Raw genomic sequence first — 27,827 nt, 5'->3', positions numbered from 1 at the left:
GCTCGCGCTGGCTCTCGGGGGGCGGCGGGCGCTGCGGTCGGCGATGTCGGGGCGCGCTCGGCTCGGCGTGGCCCGGGAGGCCCTGGGCGCCTGGCTGCTGGGCGGCCTCTGCTTCTGGGCGCTGGGCGGCCTCTGCGGCCTGGGGGCGACGGCGCCGGGGGCGGGGGCCGGGGGCGCCCCGGGGACCCCGCGTCCGTGCCAGGCGCCGCAGCAGTGGGAGGGCCGCCAGGTTCTGTACCGGCAGAGCAGCGGGCGCAACAGCCGCGCCCTGCTCTCCTACGACGGGCTCAACCAGCGCGTGCGGGTGCTGGACGAGCGCAAGGCGCTGATCCCCTGCAAGAGGTACGCGGGCCGCGGAGTGGGCGGCCGGGGGACGCGGGCGAGGTCGCGGGGCCGCTGGCGGCGCCTCCCTCTTGCCGAGGAGAAAGGTCGCAGGGACGGTGGCCGGGGGGTGGGCAGCGCGGTCGGGGGCTGGGGTGGAGGGCTGGGCCCTCTGCACGCTGAGCTCCTCAGCGCGGCGGTGGCCGGGGAAGAAGGAACCGGGCAGGGGCGGGATCTCATCCCTGCGGCCCGGGGCCCAGGTTCGCCCCGGTCCACACGCTGCTGAGTCAGGCTTCAGCCTCGGGCGTCTCATGCACACCATCTCATCTCTTCCAGGAGCCATCTGCGGGGGAGGCACGTAGAATGTATATATTTTAAGAATTCTTGTTGCAGTTTTAAAGGAATAGGACAACCCAGCAAAAGGTGTGGGGAATCAAGGAGAATATCGCCCACAAACTTATCACCCTGTTACAACTATTGAAATTTTGGTCTACCTCCTTAAATGTTTTAAAGCAAGTGTGACATATTGTGATAAAAAAAATCATCTTTTTTTATATACACCATCTCTTATGCATTCTTAATCGCCATTTTATTGGTTGGCCTCAGAGACCTATTTTTAATAGCTGCACAATATTCCATAGAGGAGCTACGCCATTCTCTTAAACCACTTGTCTCGTAATTCACCTTCCCACGTCTGCTGTGAGAAATGGTGACCTCCTTCTGAGCCCTGATGGCTATTTTGGGATCACCACCTGTCAACTCCACAGCTTTCCTATGGAAAGTCCTATGTGTGCTCCTCTGGGGGTTATGCTGGCCTCTCTGGGTGGCGTTTGTGTGGTTCGGAGGTGCCGTGTGATGTCCATGGTTTAAGGGTCCGGTGAGCAGTAAGATCAGGGGCAAATTTTGATGTCATTTCACCTAAAAGCATTTGTTGGAGTGTTAGGTATCTTGAAGGAAGTGCTGAAGGGACAGAACCTTTAGCAGTATATTAAAAAATGGAAGCTAATGCATTTGGAAGGGTAAAATGTGAGTGCTGAGGAGAGCTGGAGGAGCCAAGTCATCACGGGGGCCCGGGAGGATCTCTGAGGCCTCTAAAGAACATTGTGGCTCAGCCTCAAAGGACAGAGTAACAACAATAAACAGCAACCAGCGTGTGAGCACTTACCATATACCGGGCATGGTGCTGAGGAGTTTCCACATATTACATGAAAACTCACAACAATGTGATCTCTGTTTTATAGACAGAGAATCTGAGGTCCGGGGAGATTCAGCATTTCTTTCCAGACCACACAGCTGGGACTTGAGGAAGCTGGGTGGCTTCTGACACCTGTGCTATTAACCACGCTGTCATGCATTCATCATGCATTTTTTTCATGGCAAGCTTTTTGTATAAACAGAGTGGGTCCTGGGCCTCAGGGAGGTCACAGTCTGTGGGTGGAGTCACATGAAGGAAAATTCCCACCCAGTGAGATGAAGGGTATGCTAAGTGGGACAAGAACACTTCAGATGGGCAGCTAACCCAGGTTCCTGGAGGCACTTAAGTGTGAGCGAGCCCCAAAACCTTGCACCGGTGACCACTGCTCTGGGGGGATGCAGTCTGTTGCAGGACATCTTGGAGCAGACAGGGCTGGGTATATTCCAAGACCTGCAGACCAGTCGCTGTTAGGACTGAAGCACAGAGGACGTGGAGAGGTTGGGATCCACTGAAGGATTTTCAAACAGTGGAAGGTCATGACTGGATTATGGAACAGTCACTGGGTGTGTGGTTGCAAATTAAGGAGAGCAAGAGTAGAAGCAAACACATGACCTGGGAGACTTGTGTCGAGGTCCAGGAGAAGGATGGGTAGTGGCCATGGTCATGGTGAGAAGCGGACTCATTAGGGAAATATCGAAGAGGTTTATTGACAACGGAGGTGAGGGGAGGGAAGGGTCAAGGAGAGGCCCCCATTTTTGGCTTCTGATGGCACAGAATGGATAGTGACGTGGTTCACTGAGATAGGGTTGGCTTTATGCACTTGTGATTGTGGATAAACTGCTAACTTTTCCGTGCACTGTTGTGAAGCCTGGCCCAATAATGGTGCATTGATGACCAGTCATGTTGCAGACAGACTGGAATGGCTCCGAGCACACTGCTGAAGCAGAGGACTGTGGCCAGGAGAAGGGTGAGGGTCCATCCCCCCAGAGGTCACATTTTCACAACTTAAAAGATAAAGTGTTAGAGTCGGACAAATCTGAGTCTGAGTGCAGAATCCAAGTGTGGGTCTTCGGGTAAATTGTTGAAGCTTTCTGAGCCTCAGTTTCCTCATTTACAAAATGAGAATGCTAATAGTGTCTAATGGATTGTTGTGGAGATTAAATGAGTTCAAGTATGTAAAGCACATTGTGCAGGGTCTGACGCCTTGAACGTGCTCAGTACACGGCTGCAGTTATCCCCATGGCCACCACCATCATCACCATCCTGGTGAATTTACCGTGACCCAGAGACTTGCTGCCAGCCAGCCTGTGGGCTCAGAAACTAGACCGGGAAGGGCACTCAGGGGCCTTTCCTTTGGGAGCTGACTCGGAGGAAGCAGGCTTAACAGCTAAAATGTATATTTCAGTGAGTCCGGTGGCAGGCATGGTGGCCAGGATTTGGGTCGACAAGACTAGGTCATTCTCTCCCTGTAGGGCCGAACTATGTGAGGAGCCAAATCATAATCAGGAGGTTGTGAGCAAAGAGTTGGCGCAAAGTCACTGAATCTAATGATCGCTTGCTCTAGGCCAGGCTGTATGCTCAGTGTTGAGCTTTCCATCATGAGTAAGACAGGCCAGCCCAGGGGAATGGGGCTGAGATTCAGTGATGCGTTCATTTTTCACCAGAAAGATGCCTAGCCTCTGGTTCTATGCTACCCCAACCCTGCGGGTGCAGACTCCCTCCACTCTGCATGGAGGCTTGGTGACTACTGTTCAGGCTGTCTTAGCAGCCCTTCTTCATGGAGGACTCCGCGATCGATTCATATAGTCTTTATATGTGTGCATTATGTCTTTAGTGGGGTCACAGCCAAATCTTGCTGGCCTAGAACTTTTTTGTCCCCATGTGGTTGGTGATTTCTCATTTCTTTGTCCTGACCTATCAAGTGTTGATTTCACAGTTCAGATTTTAGAAGGCAGTTTTATTCCCCTTTTTCCCAGTTTCTTGGCAAGATGCTGTCTCACAGTTCCATCTCTGGCCCTCAGTCAGAGGTAGAAAAGAATGTTTAGTGCCTAAATGCATTTTTAAGCTCTTTAAATGTAGATTTGCTGGAACAAACTCATAAACTTTTTCAGGTATTAGCAGTCTGGCCAACAAACCAGATGTTATTTGAAGAAAATATGGATGGGTTGTCTCTTCATATTTATTAGTAAGTTGAGAAGTAAGTTTTAGAATTGGATCAACTTCTTAAGATTTTTATTTTGCATCCAGATTGTTATGGAAAATCCCACTGATAGTTACTGTGGAATGACTAGGACTTTCCAGGCTCTCTTTTCCCTGAGATGATGGAAAAGATTAAACAAGTTTACAAGCTTCAGATAAGACAGCCTTAGCAGAGGATGGGGAATATTAGTAATTGATACTATTTTGTTTTCTGGTTCCAACTATCTTTCCTGATTCCTTGACTAAACTCACAAGTATTATATTTGGAAGAGGGAGGAAAAGCAAGAAGATTATTTTCATATTCCCGCAAACATGTTGAACTTTGTGGGAGAAGCAATACTGAATGAATTTTGTGAGGCCACCAGTAACTTACTGTTCTCACTTGCAAAATGGTTGCTTGGGGGTTGGAATTAATGGCGCTACTGACGTAGAGTGAACAGAGAGGCATTAAGAGAATATGCAGGGGAACATTATGGATAATATCTTAGAAGACAAACCGACTCCCAATCTTACATGTTCAGGGATTTTGGGGGGGTAAAAGGTGAAAAGAAAAAATAGGTCTTAAATGGCGTGGCAAGTGGATTCTCAGTTCAGATTCTGACCAGATCATGTCTGTCTCAGTTTTCCCTAGGCATTCTATTTCTTGGAGAACAGAATATCATTTCTCTTCTGTATTTCTGGAGAAAACCACCTAGTGTAGCAGAGAGAGGGCAGACATCCAGTGAGCGAGTCATGGGACACCACACATGGCTTCTCATCCTGGCTTCACCACAGCAAGTTCCTAACTTCTCAGGATATCAGTTTTTCATCTTTGAATTTAATTTTAATGATCGACAGTGTTTATACTAAATAGCGTTTAGGCTTTCTTCCTTAAAGACGAAATGATACCACAGACGCACTCACTGTGCTTTTATTATATCAGGCTGATTCCTGTTTCTACCATGAGGTAATGAACTTAACATGGATTCTACATTTTTTTCTCAGTGTGTCCCTTTGTGTAGATAAAACCAAAATGCTTTTTCTTCCTTCTCCTTTTCACCTAAACTTGTGTTCCTGGGCAGAAAAACGAGGGGTCACCTTTAAGTGCTCTGGCTGCAGACTCAGAAGGCTCTGCTCTGTGTGTGTGTGTGGGAGGGGGGCAGAATATTTCAGGGCATGAATAGCATTGCTTATAGAGTGCTCCTCCACATATCTGTGGTGGAAGATTAATTCCAACGGCTCTTATCACACTAGGTAACTTCAACAATCATTGTGTTTGAACAGCAGGGTAAGGGTGTTTTTCCCTCCAAATGTAGAGTTTTATTTTATTTTGAAGCTGTTGCACTCTTACAGAAAGTAAAGACACAGCCATTTCCGCCCCCGCAATCATTGGAGAGTGAGTTGCCAACTTGATATCCCCACCACCCCCATTTCCTGCAAATAGGGCTATTCTCCTACACTACTGCAACATGGCCATAAAAACTGGGAAATTAACAGTTAACATGGATTCGTTTCTACCATCTGAAATTCGGGTCTCATTCAAGTTCTGTCAGTTGTTCATTTATGTTCTTTATAGCCAAAGGCCCCAGTTTATATTCAAGCATTGCATTTCGGTGTCCTGTCTTTTCCGTGTTTTTTTTTGACTGGAACAATTCCTCAGTGTTCCTTGCATTTTGATAATTTGGAAGATTAAAAACCAGTGATTTGGTAGAATGTGCCTTGAATTGCATTTGTTTAATGTCTCTTTATGATGAGATTCTAATTATTCACCTGTGGTAGGTGAATAATTAGTACTACCATGGAGGTAGTACTCTGTTCTTACTGCATTGTGGTGTTCACTGGGGTCACTTGGGTAACTGACAGCTGCAAGGTTTCTTCAGTGTGAAGTGACACTTTTTAACTTTGTAATGAATAAGTATGTTATGGGGAATTCTTTTTTTTTTTTTCCTTAGGGAGAAAAAGGGTGGGGAGGGGGAGAAGAAGAAGAAGAGCGAGAGAGAGAATCTTAAGCAGGCTCCACGCCCAGTGGGGATTCTGACTCAGGGCTTGATTTCATGACCCTGAGATCATGACTTGAGCCTTAATCAAGAGTTGGATGCTCAACTGACTGAGCCACCCAGGCACCCGATAGGGAGATATTTTATTTTTTATTATTTTTTTAAAGGTTTTATTTATTTATTTGACAGAGAGCTGTAGAGAGAGTGAGAGAGAGCACAAGCATGGGGAACAGCAGAGGGAGAGGGAGAAGCACACTCCCCACTGAGCAGGGAGCCTGACATGGGACTCAATCCCAGGACTCCAGGATCATGACCTCAGCCGGAGGCAGATGCTTAACTGACTGAGCCACTCAGGTGCCCCTGTAGAGAGATATTTTAAAACCATGTACACATCCCATTTTTCATGACACTCAATTTATTCATTTATTTATATCAGCAAGAACTCAAGGATTCTCACTGTATTGTGTTTGTTCTCACTGTTTGTTTTGATGTTCACATTGTCCCAGATCTGGCCAGTAGGAACCTCTTTAAGTTGGCTTTTATATTCTTTAAACATGTATCTCTTATTCTTTGAGCACTTTTTCACTTTTTGCCACAATAAGATGTTCCAAAATCATCTATACTCTCTCTGCTAGAGTCTTGGAATAAGCCATTTCTGAGCCCGGAGCTCTGGTTACTTTTACTGGCAAAAAATATTTGGAAGCCAAGATCGCTGCTCTAGTTGTGCTCATAGCTGTTAGGTGGTGTGGCTCCCAGACCCTCTCAGTGGACAAAGCAAGGGTATGATATAGGTTTGAACACACACACATACACACATACACACACAGTCACTTATACATATACACACAAATTTACGTGTAGGTACATTGCTAAGCTTCCAATTCTAATCCATATATATATATTTATACCAGAACCTCCAATTCCGCTCTACCCCCACATGGTTCATTTTTGGAGGTCTCTTCTCAGAGAAAACTGGCTCCCATTATTGGTTGCAGTAGGTAACCAATTGTTCATTGCTGTGATGCACCTTCCCTACATGGGTGGCCCCCTCACCCCACTTGGGTTCTGCACCCTAGGCTAGACCATGCAGATGCTTACCTTGCTTGGCCCTACCGAGTGATTTTAGATTACATTTTTTTTAAAGATTTTATTTATTTATTCATGAGAGAGAGAGAGAGAGGCAGAGGGAGAAGCAGGCTCCCAAGGAGCAGGGAGCCCGATGCGGGACTCGATCCCAAGACCCTGGGATTATGACCTGAGCCGAAGGCAGATGCTTAACCATCTGAGCCACCCAGGCGCCCCCTTAGATTACATTGTTGAGTGAGAGGAAAGGGAAGATCAGGTTATGTTTGTCTTCTTTTGGATTTCTCAGGGTTATATTGTTGTAAATCTTCAGAATCCATCTATGTGGCCGGGGGAGGTAAATTAGTATGAAGTGCTCAACAAATCGATTATTTATTTATTTTTAAAGTTTTTATTTATTGAGAAAGAGGGAGAGAGCGGGCTCGAGAGAGATCACAAGCAGCGGGGGTGGGGGGGAGCAGCAGAGGGTGAGTGAGAAGCAGACTCCCCACGGAGCAGGGAACCCGATGCGGGGCTCGATCCCAGGACCCCGAGTTCATGACCTGAGCCGAAGGCAGACGCTTAACCCACTGAGCCACCCAGGTGCCCCTCCGCAAATTTATTTAATCACAACCCTGTTTTGCGTGGATTGGGCTTCCATTTTAAGAAATCCCAACTTTCAGAATTTCGGGAGAACGTCTCTTTTTGCCTTTGCTCCCTCCCCTTGGTCTCTGGTGGCTGGGGCCAGCATTTTCTTTTATAATTAGCTCAGGAAGTCTGACTGCTTGTGGCCTTTTGCTCCTCAAAAATGAACCATGCTGATTTGCAAAACTGAGTTTTTCTTCAAGAAAGAGATTTTCTTGGAAGCCCGTAAAGTTTGCTTTGAGTCTTAATTCAGTGGGTCTGTTGACCCTGGATTTCAGAGGGTTGATGCTGGGATGCCGAGGAGAAGCGGGCAGTGAGGAGCCTTAGTGCCAAGGAAGACAAGCCCCACGGAGTAATAAGACTGGTGGGGTGTAAGACTAACTTATAACTAGAAGCCAGAAGTGGTCGCCAAACTGCTCTGAAAACATCTTTACTTCTCTCTGTCAACCTTGAGCTGTTTCTTCCTGATTCTGCCCTCGAAGATGGCGGTCAGGGGCAGATTGCCCAAAGATCTGAAAATATTCCACCAATTAGTGGTTTGTTTTTCCTGGAATAAATGTGATAGTGTTATATTTCCCCAATTCCAGTAAAAAGCTTCTATTTTCCCCTTCATAATTCCTTTTATTTTACCCATCTTTAAAGAAAAAAATTCCTCTCTTGATCCCACCAGCTGAAACCCCATTTTCCCCTTCTATTTAAAGCAAATCTCATGCTAAGTCCAGTCTCTGACCCCCATGCTCTCTCTAACCCTCTTCAATCAGACCTTGGGTGTCACAACTCTGCTGAGCCTGCTCTGCTCAAGAGCAGTACACTTCCCATTATTAACCAGATGATCCTTTATCACTCCTCATTTTACTGTGCCCATTTCCTCCATCTTGGTATCTTCACAGACCACATTCTTCTGGTGTCTCTCCTTCCGTCTCATTTCCTTTGCTTCCCAGTTCCCTTTGCTCTTCCTCCTCTTCTTGCGGACCATCAATGGTAGAATGTCCCAGGGCTCGGGCTTGCCATGCCTTTGCTGTTCTGTCTACACCGCTTTCTTGGTGCCCTCAACTCAGTCATGGCTATAGCATACCCCAAAGTAATGCTCTCCTGCAAACAAACCAACAAACCAACAAATGTTATTCTTCTTGCAGGTTTCTTAGGTTCAGCTAATAGCAACTCCGGTTGCTCAGGATCAACCCTTGGAGTCATCCCTTGAGTTCTTCTCCCACTTGCCACGAGTAGTCCATAAGTGAAACCTGTCGACTCTAATTTTGAGATAGACCCAAAATCTTACCCCATGTTCACTGTCATCATGAATGCCCAAACCCTCATCATTCGTGCCTGGGCTTTTTGCACTGACCTCCTAACGGGTCCTCCTCCTTCCATCCTCGCCCCTTTTGGTCTGTTCTCAACGTAGCAACTTGAATAATTCTGCTAGAAATATCGTCTCATGTCACTCGTCCACTCAAAACCCTCCAATGCCTTTCTGTCGGTCAAAGTGAATGTCCTTACAAGGGCCCGGCTGCCCTGAGGGATCTGCTGCCCACCCCCTCCACGTCTTGTCTCTGAGCAAGCAGCAGCCCCTCGTTGCCGGCCCCCCCGCCGCCCGCAGCTCAGCAAGCTTCCCCCTGTTGGCACTTGGGTTGTTGTTTCCTGTGCATAGAAAGCCTTCTTCCTAAAAAGCTGCACGGCCCCCTCCCAAATTAGACTGTCTGTCCTGCCAACATTCTCATACACCGCACCCCACTGCCTTACATGTTCAAGACACTTACCACTATCTGACATACTATTTAATGCTTTTTTAAAAAAAGATTTTATTTATTTATTTGAGAGAGAGAGAGAGAGAGAGAGAGAGCACGAGTGGGGGAGGGTCAGAGGGAGAAACATGCTCCCGGCTGATCAGGAGCCCGACGTGGGACTCGATCCTGGGACCCTGGGATCATGACCTGAGACAGACGCTCGACTGACCGAGCCACCCATGCGCCCTATTTAGTGCTTTTTGAACCAGTCCCCTCATCTCCCCTGCCTCCCCTTGCCCAAAGCAAGATTCCACAGTTAGGAATTTTTATCTGGTTGTTGCTGTTATCTCCAACACCACAGAATTAGATTTTTTTGGAGTAATTGAATGAAGAAATGAGTAATAATAGTGACTTCTATTCATTGTAGAAGGATACCCAAAATGCAGGTATGCACAGAGAAAGAAAGTAAAAATTATCCGTAACTGCTCAACCAATATGACTACTGGTAATGTCTTCTGAATATGCTAGGTGATTTTTTAAAAGATTTATTTATTTATTTGAGAGGGGGAGAGAGAGAGAGAGTGAGGTGGGTGAGGCAGAGGGGCAGGGAGAGGGACAAGCAGACTCCCCGCTGAACACAGAGCCTGACATAGGGCTTGATCCCATGACCCTGAGATCATGACCTGAGCCAAAACCAAGAGTCGGATGCTCAACCTCTGCACCACCCAGGCGCCTCTATCCTAGGTGATTTTGAGATGCAGACCATGCATACTGAAGGACATACTGTTTCACAGTGGGCTTTTTTTTTTCTCTTAACAATATACCGTGCAAGCTCATCTATACTAACTAGTCCACTTCTATCATCTTTGAACTCCCGGCTTCTCCTCATTCAGGTCTCAGCTCACCATCTCCTCAGAGGAACCTTCTGTGACCCTCCCACCAGCCACTCCCCATCACATCTCCTTCTGTTTTCCTCCGGGCACAATCCCTGGGTGACATCATCTGGCCAGTTAATTTGTCTGGTGTTTATTGTCTGTCTCGCCTCCCTGAGTGAGAGAATATTACTGGTTTGATTTATCACCAAAACCCCAGCACCTAGAAGTGCTTGATACATCATAAGACTCAATAAATGTGTGCTGAGTGAATAAATACCATCTTCATGGCTTTTGGACTACTAGCATTGTACATGTTCATGGTGGAAAATCTAAGTAACACGGAAGAGCAACATAAAGAGAGTAAAGATGGCTCATCATCCTGCTATATGGGACTAAGGACCCTGATGTATGTGCTTCTGGATTTCTTTTCCTATTCCTGTGTATGTGATTTTGAAATTAAAATGGAAACATGCTCTGCATTTTTTATTTAACAAAATATTGTGCACATTTTTCATGCCATTTCTAAGGACTGTGTGGTGTTCTAGCTAATGGGTAGAACATAGCTTCTTTAAGCAGTCCCTTGTTGTGGGATAGTCATGTTTGTTTCCCGTCTATTTCCCACTAGTATAGACTACTACACATGTGCAGTTAGATGCCTACCACTTTTTAATGTATTTTGGATACATTGTTAGATAAGAAAATGATAGAAGAGGGATTTGCACATTTTTAAGTTGTGACAACTTTGCCCTTCGGGAAGGTTGCTCCGGCTGGCAGACATTTCAACTGGCAGAATGTGATTGTTCATGTTTCCCACACTCACACCTCTAATTTTTTTGGTCATTTCTAATATGATAAAGAAGAAACGGAAAGGCAAAATGGCATGCCTGTGGTGATGTCATACCCCCTTGTGCTTCTCACTCTGTTGTGACTATCTCTAATACTCCCCAGGTAAGTCCCCTGTGGGTTGTTGGTTTAACAAAGATACTCCGTCATGTTCAGTAAATATTTTTCTGACCTACTTTCGTATATTATAAAGAATTTCTTCTAATCAGGATGGATATTAAACTTCACCAACCTAGTGATTTGTACTAATAGATTGCTTTACATTAAACCATCTTTGCACTCCTAAAATAAATTCTCATTTATCATTATGAAGTAGGCTTTTAGTAGTCTGCTGGATTTGACTCGCTAACATTTTTTTTACGATTTGTTTTTAATCCATAGCCACAATTTAGCTTGTTCTTTAGTTTTTATTTTTCTGCTTTCTATATTTTAATGAAGAAAAGCCTTGCAAAATTATTAAAGAATTGGCAAGCCTTCAGTGTGTCTCTATGCTCTCCAGCCTTGAGGTTGGAAAAAATTAATTCCTGAAACCATTAGGACCTCACTCCTTTTGAAGAAATAACTCTTTGATCTCTTTTTAAGATCAAAGATCTAAGATCTCATAGGCCATTGTAAGGATATTTTCCTCTGGTTATTGATCCACTTAACTTTCTACTTCATTCTGCATTAGTTTGGGTTATTTATATTTTCCCTTCCATTTCATCAAGATTATGTTTATCATCATGAGAAGTTTGTACATGATATTCTCTCGACTCTGAAACAACTTCACCCAATCTACTGATAGCCTTCTTTTCTTCCTAGTTTTCTTTTCCTCATGATTACATTTTTAACAATCAACTCGTGGATTTCTGGAATGGTTTTATAGCTTACTAAGTATTTATATTCTACGTCATGTATCTTCTTTGTCAAGAACAGTTTCTGGTATCAAATGGTACTGCCTACCCATATTTTGAAGTTTTTAGGCAGGCTTGTAGTAGCGACCCCTAAGAAGGCATACCACTACCTCCAGAAATGGATCCCCCAGGTTCCTTTCATCCACAAGCTACTCCCCTGCTCTTCCCTCATCAAACATTATCTTCAATGTTTCTCTTGCTCCTCAGTCCCAGTTTTAGAGAATTTCCCCCAATATGGGCTTTGGAAGTTTCCCGAACACCAGTGGTTTACTTCAGGAGCAGTGCCTCTTTGAACAGAGAGGCCATGTGAAGAATCAGACCCCCAGCAGGGTGCCTCCATGGCCCTCAGATCCTCCAAAGATTGGAGAAGCTCTTGGACAGTTGGGTCCTACGCAGAAGGCAGCTGCCCCTGGACAAAAAGGCTGTGGTGCTCCTTCACGGAAGGTTGCGTTAGTTGTGGCTAAAGTTATGTGGACTGGGAAAGTTCCAGGGTGAGTTGTGCCAATGAGTGAGAGCTGTCAGCCTGCCCTAGAAGGGGCGCCAAAGGAACCCCTCCAAGGTTGCTGCCCCAATGTCTCAGTCTATTTAGTCTGTTGTAATAAATACCAGAGGCTGCGTAGCTGATAAGCAACAGAAGTTCATTGTTCACAGTTCTGGAAGCTGGAAGTCTGAGATCAGGGTGCCAGCATAGTTGGGTAAAGGCCCTCTTCTGGTCATAGACTTCTCATTGTATCTTCACGTGGTGGAAGGGGCCAGCTAGCTCTCCAGGGCCTCATGTATAAGGACACTAATCGCATTCATGAAGGCTCCACCCTCATGACCTAATCACCTCCCAAAGATCCTAATCTTAATGCCGTCACCTTGGGCATTAGGTTTTCAACACATGAATTTGGTAGGGTTCGGGGAGGGACACAATCCCTCAGATCATAGTGCCGGGGACCCTGCTGCTCTGGAGCATCTCAGAAATTGCCAAGGAAGATGTTGTCAGATAGGAAGATGGTGGCACAGGGCCAAGGGGCACATTAGTTCCTTGGTCTGACATAGCATTATCAGCTACAGGTGAGCTATAACTTAGGAGGAATGTATGAGGCACCATGAACCACCAGACTAGTTGGTGTGGCATCCAAGTTCAGCCATGATGAATGCAAGGCCTTCTGAGTTTGCTCGAAAATACGTGCAGGGAGGACTATGGTAAGCCGGACTATCTGCATTGATTTCAAAGCTTCTAAAAACAAGTGCGCCCCCCCTCCCCGCCCAGCTCACCAAGTTCCTTACTGAGATACATCTTACCTCCTCTGGAATTGTAAAGTCCTCCTTCCCAGAACATGTCATCAAGAAGCTGGTGATCCAGGATGTCAAGGTGAGAAAGGCAGACATGCCTCCGAGGAAGATGCCTGGGCCATCATGGAGTTACTGAGTTGGCTGAAGTCAAGAGGGAACAGGGTCTCCTTAGGAATCCCAGGGACAGCTCTTGGCAGAGGGGCCCTGGTAGATGTGGGGAGGCAGTGGCAGCAAATGTAGAGAAAGCACAAGAGGCTGGAGCTCTCATTCCAGAAGGAAGAGGGCAGTGGACAGTTTTACCAGCTTGCCCTCTGGGGAGCAGAGGTGCTGGGGAGAGAATGGACTCCAGATTTAATAACCACTGAAATGTCACGTGCTGTGTTCTGATGTGGTTTATGTGTTTCCTCTGGATGTGGGAGGTCCCCCTCGCTCTGAATCGAGCCCTCTCCCTGTCCCCTTTATCACACACTGTATTTTGGACAGCGACCCCCCACCCCGTCCGGGTCCAGTTATTGTCTAGTTTGCCCTTGGGACCCCCAGAGAGCCTCCCTGGTGATGTCTCAGTTCTCCTAAGGAGTGAGGGGATGAAACTTGAGAATCCACTTTTCTGTCAAGAGAACAGTTTCTTCTGTAAAGGACAAGTATTTGTTTAGGTCCCACTCAGTATGTTGAAAAGAATTTAAAGTTCTTGGGTGATTTCTTGTGTTCCTTCTTTCACTGTGCCTCTATAAGGTCAACTGCTTCACTTGTTAAACGGGGAGGAATTTCTCTTGTGTGAGTGTTTGTACAAACTTCTAAGTAGCGTTGCCACAAAAGAAACATAAATGATTTTACTCCTTTTATTATTTGCTGCAATCTTTTTTTAATTTAATTTAATTTTATTATGTTATGTTAGTCACCATACAATACATCATTAGTTTTTGATGTAGGGTTCTATGATTCATTGTTTGCATATAGCACCGAGTGCTCCATTCAGTACGTGCCCTCCTCGCTGCAATATCTTTTATGCCGATATGCTTATCTACCTGAATCCTCTATTTTGGTTCATGTCTCGATCAGCTAGAAAATGTATTCAATTAATTTTCTTCAGAGAGGGTATGGTGGTACAGTTCCAGAGATTTTGATAAAAATTTTATTTATTTGTTAGAGAGAGAGAGCACACACATGTGTGAGCACAAGCAGGGGGAAGGGCAGAGCCAGAAGGAGAAGCAGTCGCCCCACCAAGCAGGGAGCCTGACATGGGACTCGATCCCAGGACCCTGAGATCATGACCTGAGCCGAAGGCAGATGCTTAACTGACTGAGCCACCCAGGAGCCCCCACTTCCAGAGATTTTGAATGCCGGAGAACGTCCACTTACTGCCTTTTTACATAAAGCTAATTTTGGGGTGTACACAATTCATTGGGTAATAATAATAGTATTTTATGCTTATGGCATTTAGAGCTCTAGAAGGGAAGTCTGATACCAAACTATGTTTGGGTTTGTTTTAATACATTTTTTTCTGCCCCTGTTTTTGTAGGTTGTTTCTGTTATCCTGGAGCATTATTAACATCCCCAGGTTATGTCCAGCTCTATGGAAATTTCATCTGTTGTTCCTGGAGGCGCGATACTCTGTCCTCACTCTTTGTTCCTTGTAGACTCTCTACTTACAGGGATTGGTTCTCTTACCTCTGTTACCCAGATTGCTTATCTTCCCATTAGCCTTTTTGTCACTTTATTTGATTTTCCTAGCGTTCTAGAATCGTACCTTTTAATTCACTGCTTCTGTTTTGTATGTGTTTGTGAGAGCATAGTGAGAGCATCCTGTGCCACCTCCACTGTGTTTTCTACTTTGATAATCACGTTTTTCATTAGAGAGCTATCTTTGCGGTCACACATTATTTTTTATTTCTTAAATTCAGTATCATCCCAAATCCCAGTGAAAGTAAAAAGTAAGATTTATACTTTAGACTCATTAACTGTTAGCTGCAAGGCGTCTGTGTTTATATTTACACACAGTGACAACTGCTATGTTTCTCCTGAGAAGCATAGTACTGACTGGACGAACCTGATTATCCTTGTATGCTCTCAACCTCCTTAACACCACACCCCCTGATGTGTAGTTCTAGAAATCACTGTGTACCATGGCAACATGGGTATCCTGGTACTAATGAGGCTCTTCCTTTCAGTGGTGAGAAAAAGACAGCTTGAACTATTGTCTCATGAGACACTTTTTTATTATCTTCCATCAGATCAAAGAGTATATGGCTGCACGTTGCCAGTTTTCATCCTGAAACATTCTTGGAAAAAAGAAATCTCTCCAGTTTCTTGAGCAACCTTTTCCTCTTTTGAACTGGAATCCGAGTGGTGGAAGCCCATCACCTTACAGCTCCTTAAACTGCACACACAATTACTCTTTGATTTTACTTTTCCTAGGGCTGCATTCTCCAGTAACTTAATTTCCCTTTTGTTATATGTGGTTGGTATCAGCTTGCACAGTGAGTTTCCGTCTGGCATGGCAATTTTGAAATAATGTTCTGCTTTTATGTCTCATAAGTACCATAGAGTGTAACTAGCTCTCGGTGTGGACCAGAATGGCAAGTGGCTACCGCTCACTTCTTCCGGCTAAGAGTCAGAGCGCTGGCTTGCATTCCTAATCTGTTATATTGCATATTACACAAATCCAGAGTGTGTCCAGTTTCTTCCCTAAAAGCCAAAGTCCTTTTTGTGATCACAACAGTATGTTTGTCCATCCCTTTTCTGCAATTTAAGACATCTTGGATGGCCAAGCAGTTATAGGGGGGTGGGAAGAATCACTGCCTGTGGAAGGAGGGGGAAGAAGCACGGTATTGGTGAATTAGAGCGAGTCTGGTAGGAGATCAGACCTCAGGTCCAATCCTGGCACATTATTTATGACTTAGTTATGCTCTCAGCCTCATATTTTCTCCTCTGTTTAAAAAAGAAAGAAAGAAAAGCTAATAACATGTCAGTCAGTGGAATTTGCCAGTCTGTAACCTCTGCTGCAGACTGGATTTTTTCCCCCTTGACCACTCTGATTCAAGACAGAAAAACAGTTGCCTCTCGGCTACATAGGCAGTAGCCATTTGGATTTACCTATGCCCAAACCAGGCTCCGATACTGTAGGTTCTGGGCTTAGCCAGATTCTTGGGCCCTACTCATTCTGGAACAAAAGGCTCTCAGAGAGTTGTTGAAAAGCATCTGATAGATCAGAACTATAAAGCAGTGGATTTTCTTTATTTAGGTTTCTTACAGCTGCATGTTTCAGAAAATCTGACTAACAGAGGCTGAAACTATAAGGATGTTTGTAGTTTACCTCAGAATGCTGGTGATGCACTTTCCTAGGTCTGACTCAACAGTATCATCGAGGCCCCAGGTTCTTCTCCATCCATCTACTCTGCCATTCTCAGAGAAAGTTGGCTCACAGTTGCAAGACGGCATGCTGACTTGTTGCCTCAAGGCCTTAAAGTAGCTGTCCCCACGCCAAGCATTATTTCCTTATGTTCCAAGACAGGAAACAAAGGTCGGAGAGCAGGACAGGGAGTCTGTTTTTTGGAGGGAAGAGAAATCTCCAGCGGATCTCCTCCTGCAACAGACTAGAAGGAGCTCCCACTGACAGAACTTGTGACAATCTGAGCATCGAATGGAATAATGACTTTACTTGTCATACATTGAATATATAAAAATTCTTGAGTCCAGGGTGCTGACTGATAGATAAGTAGATAAAAAGGTAGATGTCATTTGTTATGCCATTGGTATCCCAATCTCCAGTGAAATAATTGATTCAGGAAATGGTTTGACCCAGAACCATTAGGTGACACTTATTGGCTAATAGACTCTTCTCAGCATCACTAAGTATTCCTGACCAATTACTTGCTAACTGTAAAAGGAAACACCTTCATAATGGAGACATCTGGAGTAATCATCTAATTTGGTGATCAAAGTTAGTCGCAGGGATGGGATATCACCTGTCTTCGGCTAGGATGCGCCATGAAGCACACAGCCTTATCAATTTCTTTTCAAAAATCTTTAACCAAATTACATCAAGCCTTTAGAATTCAGGTCTAGTTTGGAGGAATGACAGGAGCTTGAGGAGCAAGTTAAATGAGGAAACAGACAAAAGTCTAGAATGGGGAATTTGTGCAGACCTGGAGTTAACAAGGCCATGTTAAAAATAAAAATGGTAGGAGTAGTATTCCAGATTTTTAAAATAGTAGAGACCTAACAACCAAATATAATGCTTGAAACTTTATTGGATTCTCATTTTATTTTTTAAGAGATTTTATTTATTTATTTGACAGAGAGCATGAACCAGAGAGAGAGCACGAGCAGGGGGAGGGGGAGGAGCCCGACGCGGGGCACGATCCCCGGACCCGGGATCACAACCTGCGCCGAAGGCAGACGCTTAACCACTGAGCCACCCAGGCGCCCTGGATTCTGATTAAAAAAAAACTTTAAAATTCATTTTGGGGGGACAATTGAATATGGACCAGATATTAGCTGCCATTAGGGAAAGAATTTTAATTTCTTAGGTGTGATAATGGTGTGGTGGGGAGGCAGAAAGTCTTTGTTTTTAGCAAATATTTAGAAAATAGATAAAGCAAATACAGAAAAATGTCAACATTATTGAATTTAAGTGGTAGATACAAAGGTGATCATTGTACTAGTCCCTTAACTTCAGCATTTTAAAAATCTTTCATAGTAAATTAAGAAAAACTGATTCCATAAATCTGTATTTTTTGACCTGGAAGGATATCAAGGACAAATTATTGAATTTAAAACATAGGTTAGAAAACATAATACTCATTTTTGTAAAATGTGTCTACTACACATAATGAAAAATCAATATGATATTTGCACAGCATGTTCATAGCAGCTTTATTCAAAATAGCCAAGAGGTGGAAACAACCCAGGGTCTATACACAGATGAACGGATAAGCAAAACGTGGTCTATATAATCAGTGGAATATTAGCCTTACAAAGGAAGGGAATTCTGACATACGCTATAGCATGGATGAACTTTGAGGACATGATGCTGACTGATATAAGCCAGTCACAGAAGGACAACTACTGTATGATCCCACTTATATGAGGAGGCACCTAGAGAGTCAAGTTCACAGGGACAGAAAGTAGAAAGGTGGTTGCCAGGAGCTGAGGAGGGAGAAATGGGGAGTTGCTTAATGGGCACAGAGTTTCAGTTTTGCAAAATGAATTCTAGAGATTGGTTGCACAATACAAATTTACTTAGCACTATTGAACTACACATTTAAACGTGGTTAAGATGGTAAATTTTACGTTATGTGTATTTTGCCACAATTTAAAGAAAATTAAATAAAAATAATCTGTATATGCTTAGACACAGATGCGCAGAGTTGTTACCTCCGTTAAGTGTGAGTTTCTGGGCAATTTTTACTTCATTTTCCATTTCTGTACTGTTGGTTTTTTTTTTTTTTTTTTACTTTGAACATGAATCAGTTTTACAAAAACCGGAAGATATAAAACTTCCACAGGTTTTCAGTGTTTGGGAAAACATGGGGATGGGAGAGCCTAATTTTTAGGACGATGGATTTTCAGGGAACAACAGAAATGGTCAGTGCAGCCTGAGAATTTTGTCAAAAGCAACAGGAATCCTTGGGCCCGCGAGGAGAGAGGCAAAATGGGGGCACTGGACACCTCTTGTGCACGGAGGCTGGTGTGGCAAGCTCAGCCTGCTGACCACTTGGCCAGGCCTGGCTGGCCTGACCTTGCTCGCAGCTGAGGCCTGGCAGGGCCCTCCCAGGAACTGTGCTTTGCTTGGGGTCTGGCCAGCGAGGAGGAGTTTGCCGGCTGTTGTTGACCCAGGCCTGACCTGCCCGCCTTGTCCTCCAGGCCCTTTCCAGCACCTCACCTTGCTTGCACCCCGGGGGTGTAATTTGTGAGTCCTGTCCTCCCAGCTTCCTCCACTTGGGAGCCAGGCTTTGATCTTGCTTCCCGGGATCGAGTTTCGGTTGAAGACGGTCAGTCCAGTCCTTCGGGTCTACGGGTTATTACCCACACAGCATCCCGGGCGGATGATTCATTTCAACCCTGGCTGATCTCTGCGTTTTGACCTAATGGCTCTATCAGGCTCCAGAGCCTGTATCTTCTTTGCGATGGAGAAGCTTACCTCTGAACAAGGAATTATGTTCACCTCAGTACCCAAGCCGCAACAGCATCATCAAAAGCTTCTGTTCCAAAACTCAGTACGGAGTGGAGCTAGCATTGATATCCATATGGGATTTTGAAAAACAACCAAGCAGTTATACGGTTGTATTTGGTTTCCCATTAAACGAATATTTTCTGTTTTACTTAAGGCACTGTCAACATAACCTCAATATCAGATGATGGCCTCTTGTGAAAAAATTAAATATTTTGAAAACAGCAAAGTACTGAGAATGCTGTAACAAACACCTGTGTTCAGACCACCCAGAATGGGTAAATGTTAATAGTTTGTGATGATTCTTTCAAGTCTAGCATTCTTATTTAGAAATTAAATTTTCCCTCTGTGCATGGGCAGGGCTGGCCCCGGGACAGTAGTAACGTTGGCAGCCTTCCTCTCCTGCCGCCCCCCACCCCCCAGCTGGGGGCTGACCAGGTGGCCGTGGCCCTGGCATCTGTGCAGGGCCACGTGGTGTCTCTCCCAGGACAGCTGTGCTGGTGGTTGTCCTCTGGGGCTCTAGGTGGAACAGCGGGAGTCCTCCACTATATTAGAAATGAGCCCTGGTTCTGAGTCACACAAAAAGTTCCAGGAGGAAGAAAGGAAAGTTAATTACAACAAAGGAAACATCATAACTCTGCAGGGGGATCTCCAGACCCTGAGCCTCAGAGAAGAAATGCATCCAGCAAATGCACTGCCGTCGGGAGTCCCAGCTTGCCAGTGCTCCCAGCTTCCTTCTTTACTCTTGCTCAGTTCACATGTTGGAAACAGCCTCCCATGGCCTCTAAGTGTACAGGGGACATGTCCAGCCACATAGAGAGATTGCCTCGCAGTCCTCAGGTGGCAATCCCCCAGGTTCGTGGAAGGGCATCTGATCGTCTCGCCCTGGGTCAGATGTCCTCCTCTGGTCCAGTAAGCTCTGCTGATGGTGGCCAGCTCCTGGATGGCCAGCCTGGCCATCCTGCTTCTGTGATCTGCGGATTCAGGGGCTGAGGGCTGTCCTCAGGAAGGAGCCCCCCCGCCCCCGCCTCTGCTGCCCATGGTGCATAACTTCCAGGGGACAGTCGCTGCAGTGTGAGAAGCACACCGCCGGCGTTTCTGCAGGAGTGACGAATGACTGTCTAGGCTAGACAACCTGGGCTTGGGAAGGCACGAGAGGACGGTGCTGATGGCGAGGAGAATAAGGAAGAGAGCCCCCCAAGGGCACATGGTGCAGGTGTTTTGTGGGTCCTGCCGCCCCTGAAAAGCTTGTGGAACAGGATTTGTGTACAGAGTCCCGTATTTATGAATGGATGGTCCTCTAACACTGAGAGTAATGTGTCTGTACTCCATACATGAATGTTTAGACTGATGTGCCAGGGACTTCACCGAGCACGAGACAATAGTGACAGCCCAAACCCAGCTCCTGCAAAGGGCTCACAGTACAGTGGGAACCCTGCATGCGTATTTTTATAAGAGGTTGGCTCCACTTTCATGTGAGCGATATCGCAGCAAATGAACACTGCCTTTTCTGTTTGCAATCACTCCCACTTCTAAAAGGCATTGACCCTCGTAAGCCATTTCAAGTGTTTGCTAGAATGAAGCAAAACAAATATATCTGAATATATAAAATGAGGTCATGTTTACATTTCCATACCGACTCGTAGAAAAAGGAAGCACAACCCTAATAGTGGTACTATTTTGACCATGTAGACAGTGATCGTTTATAATAGTTTTTCTGAAGGAAATACTTTTTAAGCTGGACTTGGGATGGCGAACATTTGCCCTGGAGGCAGATGGAGGCTGTGGGGTGGAATGACTCTCACATTATTTGCTCAGGAAAAGCTCCCTGCTCAGCTCTTTTGCCCTCAAGGGTTGTGAATTTCACTGGGTGAGGTCAGAACCGTGTCCTCACTCTGCAAGACCAGCAGCTGTGGCCTGTTTTGGATTGACAAACACAGGGAAGCCCAACCTGTTGGCTTCCCCCAACACCAAGATTGCTTAGCTTTAGGATCCACACAGGACTGGGGACAACACGGCGTGCAGGGCCATGGTGGGGGCATCTGCAGACTCCCCGCCCAGCCTGGAAGTCCGTCTGGTTCGCTCCACACATGGGCTGTACACGTGGGCCAGAGAAGTGAGGACAAACTGTGTGGGAAACCGGTTGCTCTGGGGTCCCCTCAACTTTTGTCTGCGTCTCAGCCTCCTCCGGGTACTGTGCCGGGGCGGGGGGGGGGGCTCATTCTCACGCAGCTGTGCCTTACTGAAGCCCATTACTTGTGACTGAGAGCCGAGACAATGGGGCACAGGTGTGTGGTCTGACCTTGGCGGCTTCTGGATGTGCTACATTCAGTGTAGCCCAGTAAGTCCTGATTTAGTGCTGCAAGGAGAACTCAGCCAAACCAAGGGTCAAATCCTCCTAGGTCCTTGTGGCTAAAAAGTCACAAACCAGGGCCCTGTCTTCCTCCTGTTTGTAGCCTAAGCACAGGATCCGGCATATAATAGGTACTCAATGATTCAATATCAATTTTGAACTCTGAATTTTAATGATTTCGTATTTAGGTTGTCAATGTGTCAAGTGCTCATAAATAAGTGATTGCCTCGTAAGCAAAACTATTTTTGTCTACTTGTTCTAAGAGTATTTTGTATCGAAGACCTTTGGACTGTATGCTGATAAGAGGCACGATGACTGTAACATGAAGTCCTGATCCATTCTCTTTATATCTGTCTTTCAGATTATTTGAATATATTTTGCTGTATAAGGATGGAGTGATGTTTCAGATTGAACAAGCCACCAAGCAGTGCTCCAAGATCACCCTGACGGAGCCCTGGGACCCTCTAGACATTCCTCAAAACGCCACGTTTGAGGACCAGTACTCCATAGGGGGGCCCCAGGAGCAGATCACTGTCCAAGAGTGGTCCGACAGAAAGTCAGCTAGATCGTGTAAGGCTTCATAAAATAGCCAAGTGCTGCATCTCGGGAAGCGTGATGGGGTAAAAGTTTAAATCCATTAAGGAAGGTAGTTAGGGCAATTTATAAGCTTAAGCAAATTGTTTAACGTCCCCCGCACCTGCTTTGAAGTCCCTCTCCCCGCCCCCCCCCCCGCTGGTTGTTTAGTTCCAGAATCTAAGCATCATATTTGAAACACCTCAGCCTTCTAGCACCCCTTGTACCTTTCTGCCATTGGCTGTTATGGGCTTGTCCTTGGCTCTGACATTGAATAGTCTTGAGACCTGTGACATGGAAGACATCTGTCTGAGGTCTACTTTAGAATCCTCATATCACTTCCTAAAGTCACAGAGACCAGATCTACTCCCATTATACCCGGTGTCTGCTTTTGTATATAGATGGGAAGCTCTTCTCTGCAACCCTTCGTACGCCTACCCCAAAACGGTTTCAAAAACACAGGCTTTATGGTGTATGTGGGAAATAGTACAAAACAGTGTAAAAACAATCCCCCCTCCCCAAGTTTAGCATAGAATTATCATACGACCTAGCGATTCCACTTCTGGGTGTATAGTCAAAAGAATTGGAAGCAAGGACTCAAAAAGGTGTGTGTGCACCCATGTTCATAGCAGCATTAATCATAATAGCCAGATGGCAGAAACAACCCAAGTGTCCATCAGCAGATAAATGAATACCCCAAATGTGGTGTAAATAAACAATGGAATATTATTCAGCCACGGATAATATTGGCTAAACCTTGAGGACATGACGCTGAGTGAAATAAGCCAGTCTCTAAAGGACAAATACTATATAATTCCACTCGTGTGAGGTCCCTAGAGTAGTCCCAGTCATGGAGACAAAGTGGATGGGGGTGGCCAGGGGCTGGGGGCGGGGGGATGGGCGTGAGTGTTAGAGGGCACGGAGTTTCCACTGGGGAAGATGACAAGGTTCTGGACAGGGATGGTGGCGATGGTTTCATGTGAACACACTTAATGCCACTGAACTGTCCTTAAAAATAGTTAGAAGGGTGAATTTTATGTATATTTTACCACAAGAGAAAAAAATACAGGCATTTTGCCTACCTTCTATGTTGAAAAGTCAACTTCCCTTCCTCTGACAGATGAAACCTGGATCGGCATTTATACTGTCAAGGATTGTTATCCTGTCCAGGAAACCTTCACCAAAAATTACAGTGTGATATTGTCCACCCGGTTTTTCGACATACAGCTGGGCATTAAAGACCCCTCGGTGTTCATCCCACCGAGCACCTGCCAGGCGGCCCAGCCAGAGAGGATGAGCGAGGACTGCTCCTGGTAAGCCTGTGAGCACCAAAGCCAGGCGTCGGACGTCATCCCCAGCTCGAAAGGGATTCGAGGCTTTTCAGAGGCGAGAACCTTCCCTGGAGAGAAATGTCCAAATTGTAGGAAGATAAGCACCGATCTGGGGTTCTTTGTATATATGATTTTTGACTCCTCAAGCTATGTTTACAAAAGGGCAGAGCATTTGTTCAGCCTGTGTCGGGAGCTGTGTCTTCCGCGCGTGCAGGTGGATCTGGGCGCGCAGGGGCAGACGTGGGCGAGGGGCGGCAGGAGCGGCTTACCTTGGCAGGGAGGAGGGTTTTGTTACTGACGTGACTGAGAATTGCTGGGTTGCTGCCACATAGTGATAATAACATGCAGAACAGTTTTGGTCCATTTTATGATAAAGTTTTATGTTCTCTACGGATGATGGCCCCAATATTGCCTGCACCAGGGGGGCGAAGGCTCCCTTGGCCACTGACAAAGTGATTCCTTAAAATCCCTTCCAGACTTAAGAGCTTTATGGCATGACTGGGTTGATGGAAATTTTGGGAGGAAATGAAAGGCTCCAATACAAAGTAATTATCCCTCAAAGAGACATTTTAAACAAGAGGGTTTGGACAACTTCATGTCTCTACCTGGGTAAGCATAAGCCATGTATGCGTCCTTTCCTCTATGCAAGATTATTGCTATATGTGCTGAATCATCACATATTTGTCAGGAGACCTAGAAAGACAGATAGTATTCTAAAAATAGCATCGCACTGGGAGTCAGGAGACTATTGTCTTCAGAATCCGGGACTGGAATTCCTCTGTACTTGAACGCCTTTGATGAACTAAATGCACTATGCTTTCCCTCACCTGAGCCTTCCTGGGGCAGTCGTAATCTCTTTGTCTATGTGACTTCTGCTCATCTTTCCCAGGTCAGCTCACACTTGAGCTGACCCCAGAGAGCTGCTCCCAGGCCCGGCTTGGGTGCACTCTGTAGCTTGAGCATGCAGTTCTCACCATACTTATTAGGCTGTGTGCTAATTTCCTGCTTACTGGACGCTGTCGCCCACGAGCCTGGCTATGAGCAATTTGAGTACGGGTACCATGCTCTGTTTACTTCTATATGCCCAGCGCCAAGTAAGTGCCTGGCACATGCTCAGTGCCCTAAACATTTGTAGAGTGGAGAATGCCAGTCTCTCCGGTCATTAGTTGCCTCATCTGTTCAAGGGTTGGGTTTGCTGATCTCTGGGGAGACTCTTAGTAATCAGATTCTAGATTCTTCTACTGTTATGTTTAATCTGGCTATTATCTATTACTAGGAGAAATGTATGACATCTCTATCACACGGAAAACAATCTGTATGACTCACAGTTTATTTCAATAAACATGTTTAATTGCATTTCAAAGTGTTCTTTGATATATATACTTTTGTCATATAGATGGATTATTTTGGTTATTCCGGAGTTAAAACTCCTCTCTGATGAATAAACTGCTTCTAAGCTATGTTCAATATCCTCTTTCAAAAGCTTGCTCTTCAGCTCAAAGCCCAGTTGCCTGGGTTGGAAGCCTCAGAGGCCTTCCTGGCTCAGTCCTCACAGGCCATCAGGGTCCCGAGTCCTGTCAGAGTAGCCCCTGTCCATCTCCTCAGCCGCCATTCAGGTCCGGGCTCTTAACATCACTGGCCTTTGCAAGATCTTCAGGGCCTCTGTCTTGCCCTGGCCTTTTCTCCTCAAAGCCATCCTCTGCTCAGTCAGTGCCAAGCCGGCGCGGAGCCCCTGGGAGCTCCAGGGCCCATGGCCATTCGCGGAGTCTCAGAACAGAGGGAAGGCCAGGCAAGGCCAGCATCTGGAATGCACAGATGGGCATTCGAGGCTGCCTTCGAGGTGGTCCGGCCGGGTAAAGCCTTTGTGACCCATCTCTCCACCCACGGATGGCCCCCCATCCTTTCTGAACCGCACAGCTTCCCTCAGCCCCGGATCTCTGTCTTTGCCCACCCAAGGGCACATCTTCTCTCGCAGGAGCAGGAAAGGAACCCCCTTTCCTTTATTCAGGGACATACGAGGTGGGTGGTCTTTCCAGTTCTCCGCTGGCCTATTTTAGTAGCTAAGCCATTCCGCAGTTAGGAATCATTACCCCTTCATTAATCATTAATCATTAATCCTTCACAGAAGGATTTGACATCTGGTGGGACTTCAGTTCACCTCCGGTGGCGCCCTGCTCCTCTGGGTGCCCGTTGTGTCCAAGCAAAGGGGAGGCTCCTCAGCACGAGGCCCGCGGCCCTTCTGATCAGGCCCCCCTCACTTTCCAGCGTCAGTGCTCACACTGCTCTCTCCTGCCAACCGCCACTAGAGCCTGAGAAGCAAGGCCCGGTTACCTCTGGGTGGCAGGAGGCCTTCCTTGGTCACCAATCTTATGTCAAAGCCCTCCAGTGGACATCATAGTCGAACAGAAGAGGGCTCGTGAACAGGCAGGGACTTGCCCCCGTGAATGAGGAGGCGTGGCCAATGTCTCCCCCATCTGCAGACGCGGCATTCCTGGCGACGAGCCCAACTAGGATGGGTACCACTTTGGGCCCACCCTGCCTCCTGTGTCTCTGACCTTCATGTCACCTTGGAGCCACTTCTACCTCTCCCAAGACAAACTGCCAGGACCCACGCAAGTGCTGAGGTGTTTTCCACCCTCCGCCTTCAACTCTGAGGGCCCAGGCCCAGTCAGAGCCCTCCCTCCCACTCCCACTGTGGAGTCAAAGGGGCCCAGCCTTTCTGCCTTCTGGGTACTCTCTTATCAGGGTGACTTTCTTGCAGGAAGTTTTGCTATTTGAGATAATGCTGCACTTCCTAAAATTGGAATGCATTTTAAAATTATTTAAATGTTTTAAGAAGGCCAAAGAGTTTAGATCTCTGAGGAGATTTCTCACAAAGTGCTCTGAATTTCCCCCCAGGTGAAATTCCACACAATTGGAAAGCTAATGAGCTAATCACCTCTTGCTGGATTTCCAAGTTCCACCCTGTCAGTATTCCCTCTGTGACCTTAAATCACTTTGCCTGTGTATTCACCTGTAACACAAAGGGTGTTTGCAGTTTCCCCCAGGATGTAGCTCTTGTTGTCCTCCATCTGTGGAAAGTACTTTAAATGTAGGAATGGTGTCCTTGCTGCTCTCCTTGACTTAAAATGACTTCAGCTGGAGGAGGCAAGGAGCTTCCTCAGCCAGTCTTGTGAATAAAGGCCTTGTAAGTAAACGCCTCCTTAAAAGACACACTTGCTTTACATATGAATATTCTAGCATCAGTAATCTTTTCTCCTAAGAACTATGCTAGGATAATAACAACTGAAATAGATTTTTATTTATTTTAAAGCAGAATTATTAGCTCAGCTGCATGTGAAGAAAAAAGATTGGGCCTATAATTTCTTGTATTTTTTTTTTCAGGGAAAGCGATGCTTGCTTTTATGATATCCCAATTTAAAAATTCGCATTGTTTCCATTAGAGCAAAACTTCATGCATATTTACAATATCTATTTCATGCTTAAAGGTGGAAAACATAATATAGCTTCAGCAACCAAAGAGCGGGCTATAATTATTATTCTATGACTTAGGAATAATTGGCAGTGACTACAACATACACAGTATTTAGGTAATCCGGGCATAGATATGGGTACCAGGCTGCCGCAGCCGCTCTTATTCCCAATGGCGTACTCTATATATTTATTTTAACATACGTTTGGTCAAATCACATAGCTAAATGTTCTTATCCTTCCTTAGGATCATTTTTACTGCAAAAACAGGCATTCTTCTTACATGACTGCCATCATTGTAATTTTCAGTTGAGCTCTATAGTTTCAATATCAAAAAACAAAGAATAAATCAAAGGGTGATCTTGTGAAATGGTTTTTCGAACCTGAAGTACTTTATTTCATAACCTCTCAGTCTGGTTGATTCCTTTTCTCAACCTGGAGAAAGGCTGGGAAAACAATAGCATTAGTTTCCCAACCAAAAGGATGCATCGATCTATTGAAAACTATTGAAAAGTTTCCAGTTAACTAAATACACAAACCTATTGGATTAACAGCATAGTTTTGGGCTAGACATGTGGGTAGTTATATATATATATATCACAGATATGTAGGGTCTCCTGACTTTGTTCCACTCCTTGTGGTAGAAATGGTACCTTTGCTGTGTAGTCCTGGTGTATTTGTCCTATTTTATTGAATAAGCAAAGCCAAGCTTCTTATCAAATTCCATTGTAATATGCGAAATTTCAGGAAAAACCAAGTTGCATAAAAACAATATTGAAAACTTTTGATGAGAAAAAAACTAACATAAAATAAATTTTTGAAACATTCTGTGATCACACTGGGTAATGGGTATGTGTGATCAACAGTTGCAATTTTGTCTCTTTTTAGCAAGGCTCTTTGTTTTGGCAGAACC

At 45.5% G+C, this 27,827-nt stretch overlaps 1 protein-coding gene across 1 annotated transcript; it reads left to right on the top strand.

Annotated features, from left to right (window-relative positions):
- Positions 1 to 43: 43 nt before the first annotated feature.
- On the top strand, positions 44 to 24,799 carry EPDR1 (ependymin related 1). Its single transcript, XM_028095324.1, has 3 exons — positions 44 to 342; positions 21,901 to 22,109; positions 23,233 to 24,799. Exons 1-3 carry the CDS (start codon positions 44 to 46, stop codon positions 23,427 to 23,429), a joined length of 705 nt encoding a protein of 234 aa, XP_027951125.1. The 3' UTR covers positions 23,430 to 24,799.
- The last annotated feature ends 3,028 nt before the right edge of the window (positions 24,800 to 27,827 follow it).

This window comes from Eumetopias jubatus, unplaced genomic scaffold (assembly GCF_037043125.1).
Source record: "Eumetopias jubatus isolate StellerSeaLion01/CBP00866 unplaced genomic scaffold, mEumJub1_p1.0 scaffold_14, whole genome shotgun sequence".
NCBI lineage: Eukaryota > Metazoa > Chordata > Mammalia > Carnivora > Otariidae > Eumetopias > Eumetopias jubatus.
Note: the sequence above shows the minus strand (reverse complement) of the source record. Positions and strands in the feature narration are given on the sequence as shown.

Coding starts and splice junctions, on each gene's coding strand:
- EPDR1 (XM_028095324.1), top strand. CDS start 44: ATGTCGGGGCGCGCTCGGCTCGGCGTGGCCCGGGAGGCCCTGGGCGCC. Junction 343..21,900: donor GCGCTGATCCCCTGCAAGAG/GTACGCGGGCCG, acceptor TCTGTCTTTCAG/ATTATTTGAATATATTTTGC. Junction 22,110..23,232: donor CAGAAAGTCAGCTAGATCGT/GTAAGGCTTCAT, acceptor TTCCTCTGACAG/ATGAAACCTGGATCGGCATT.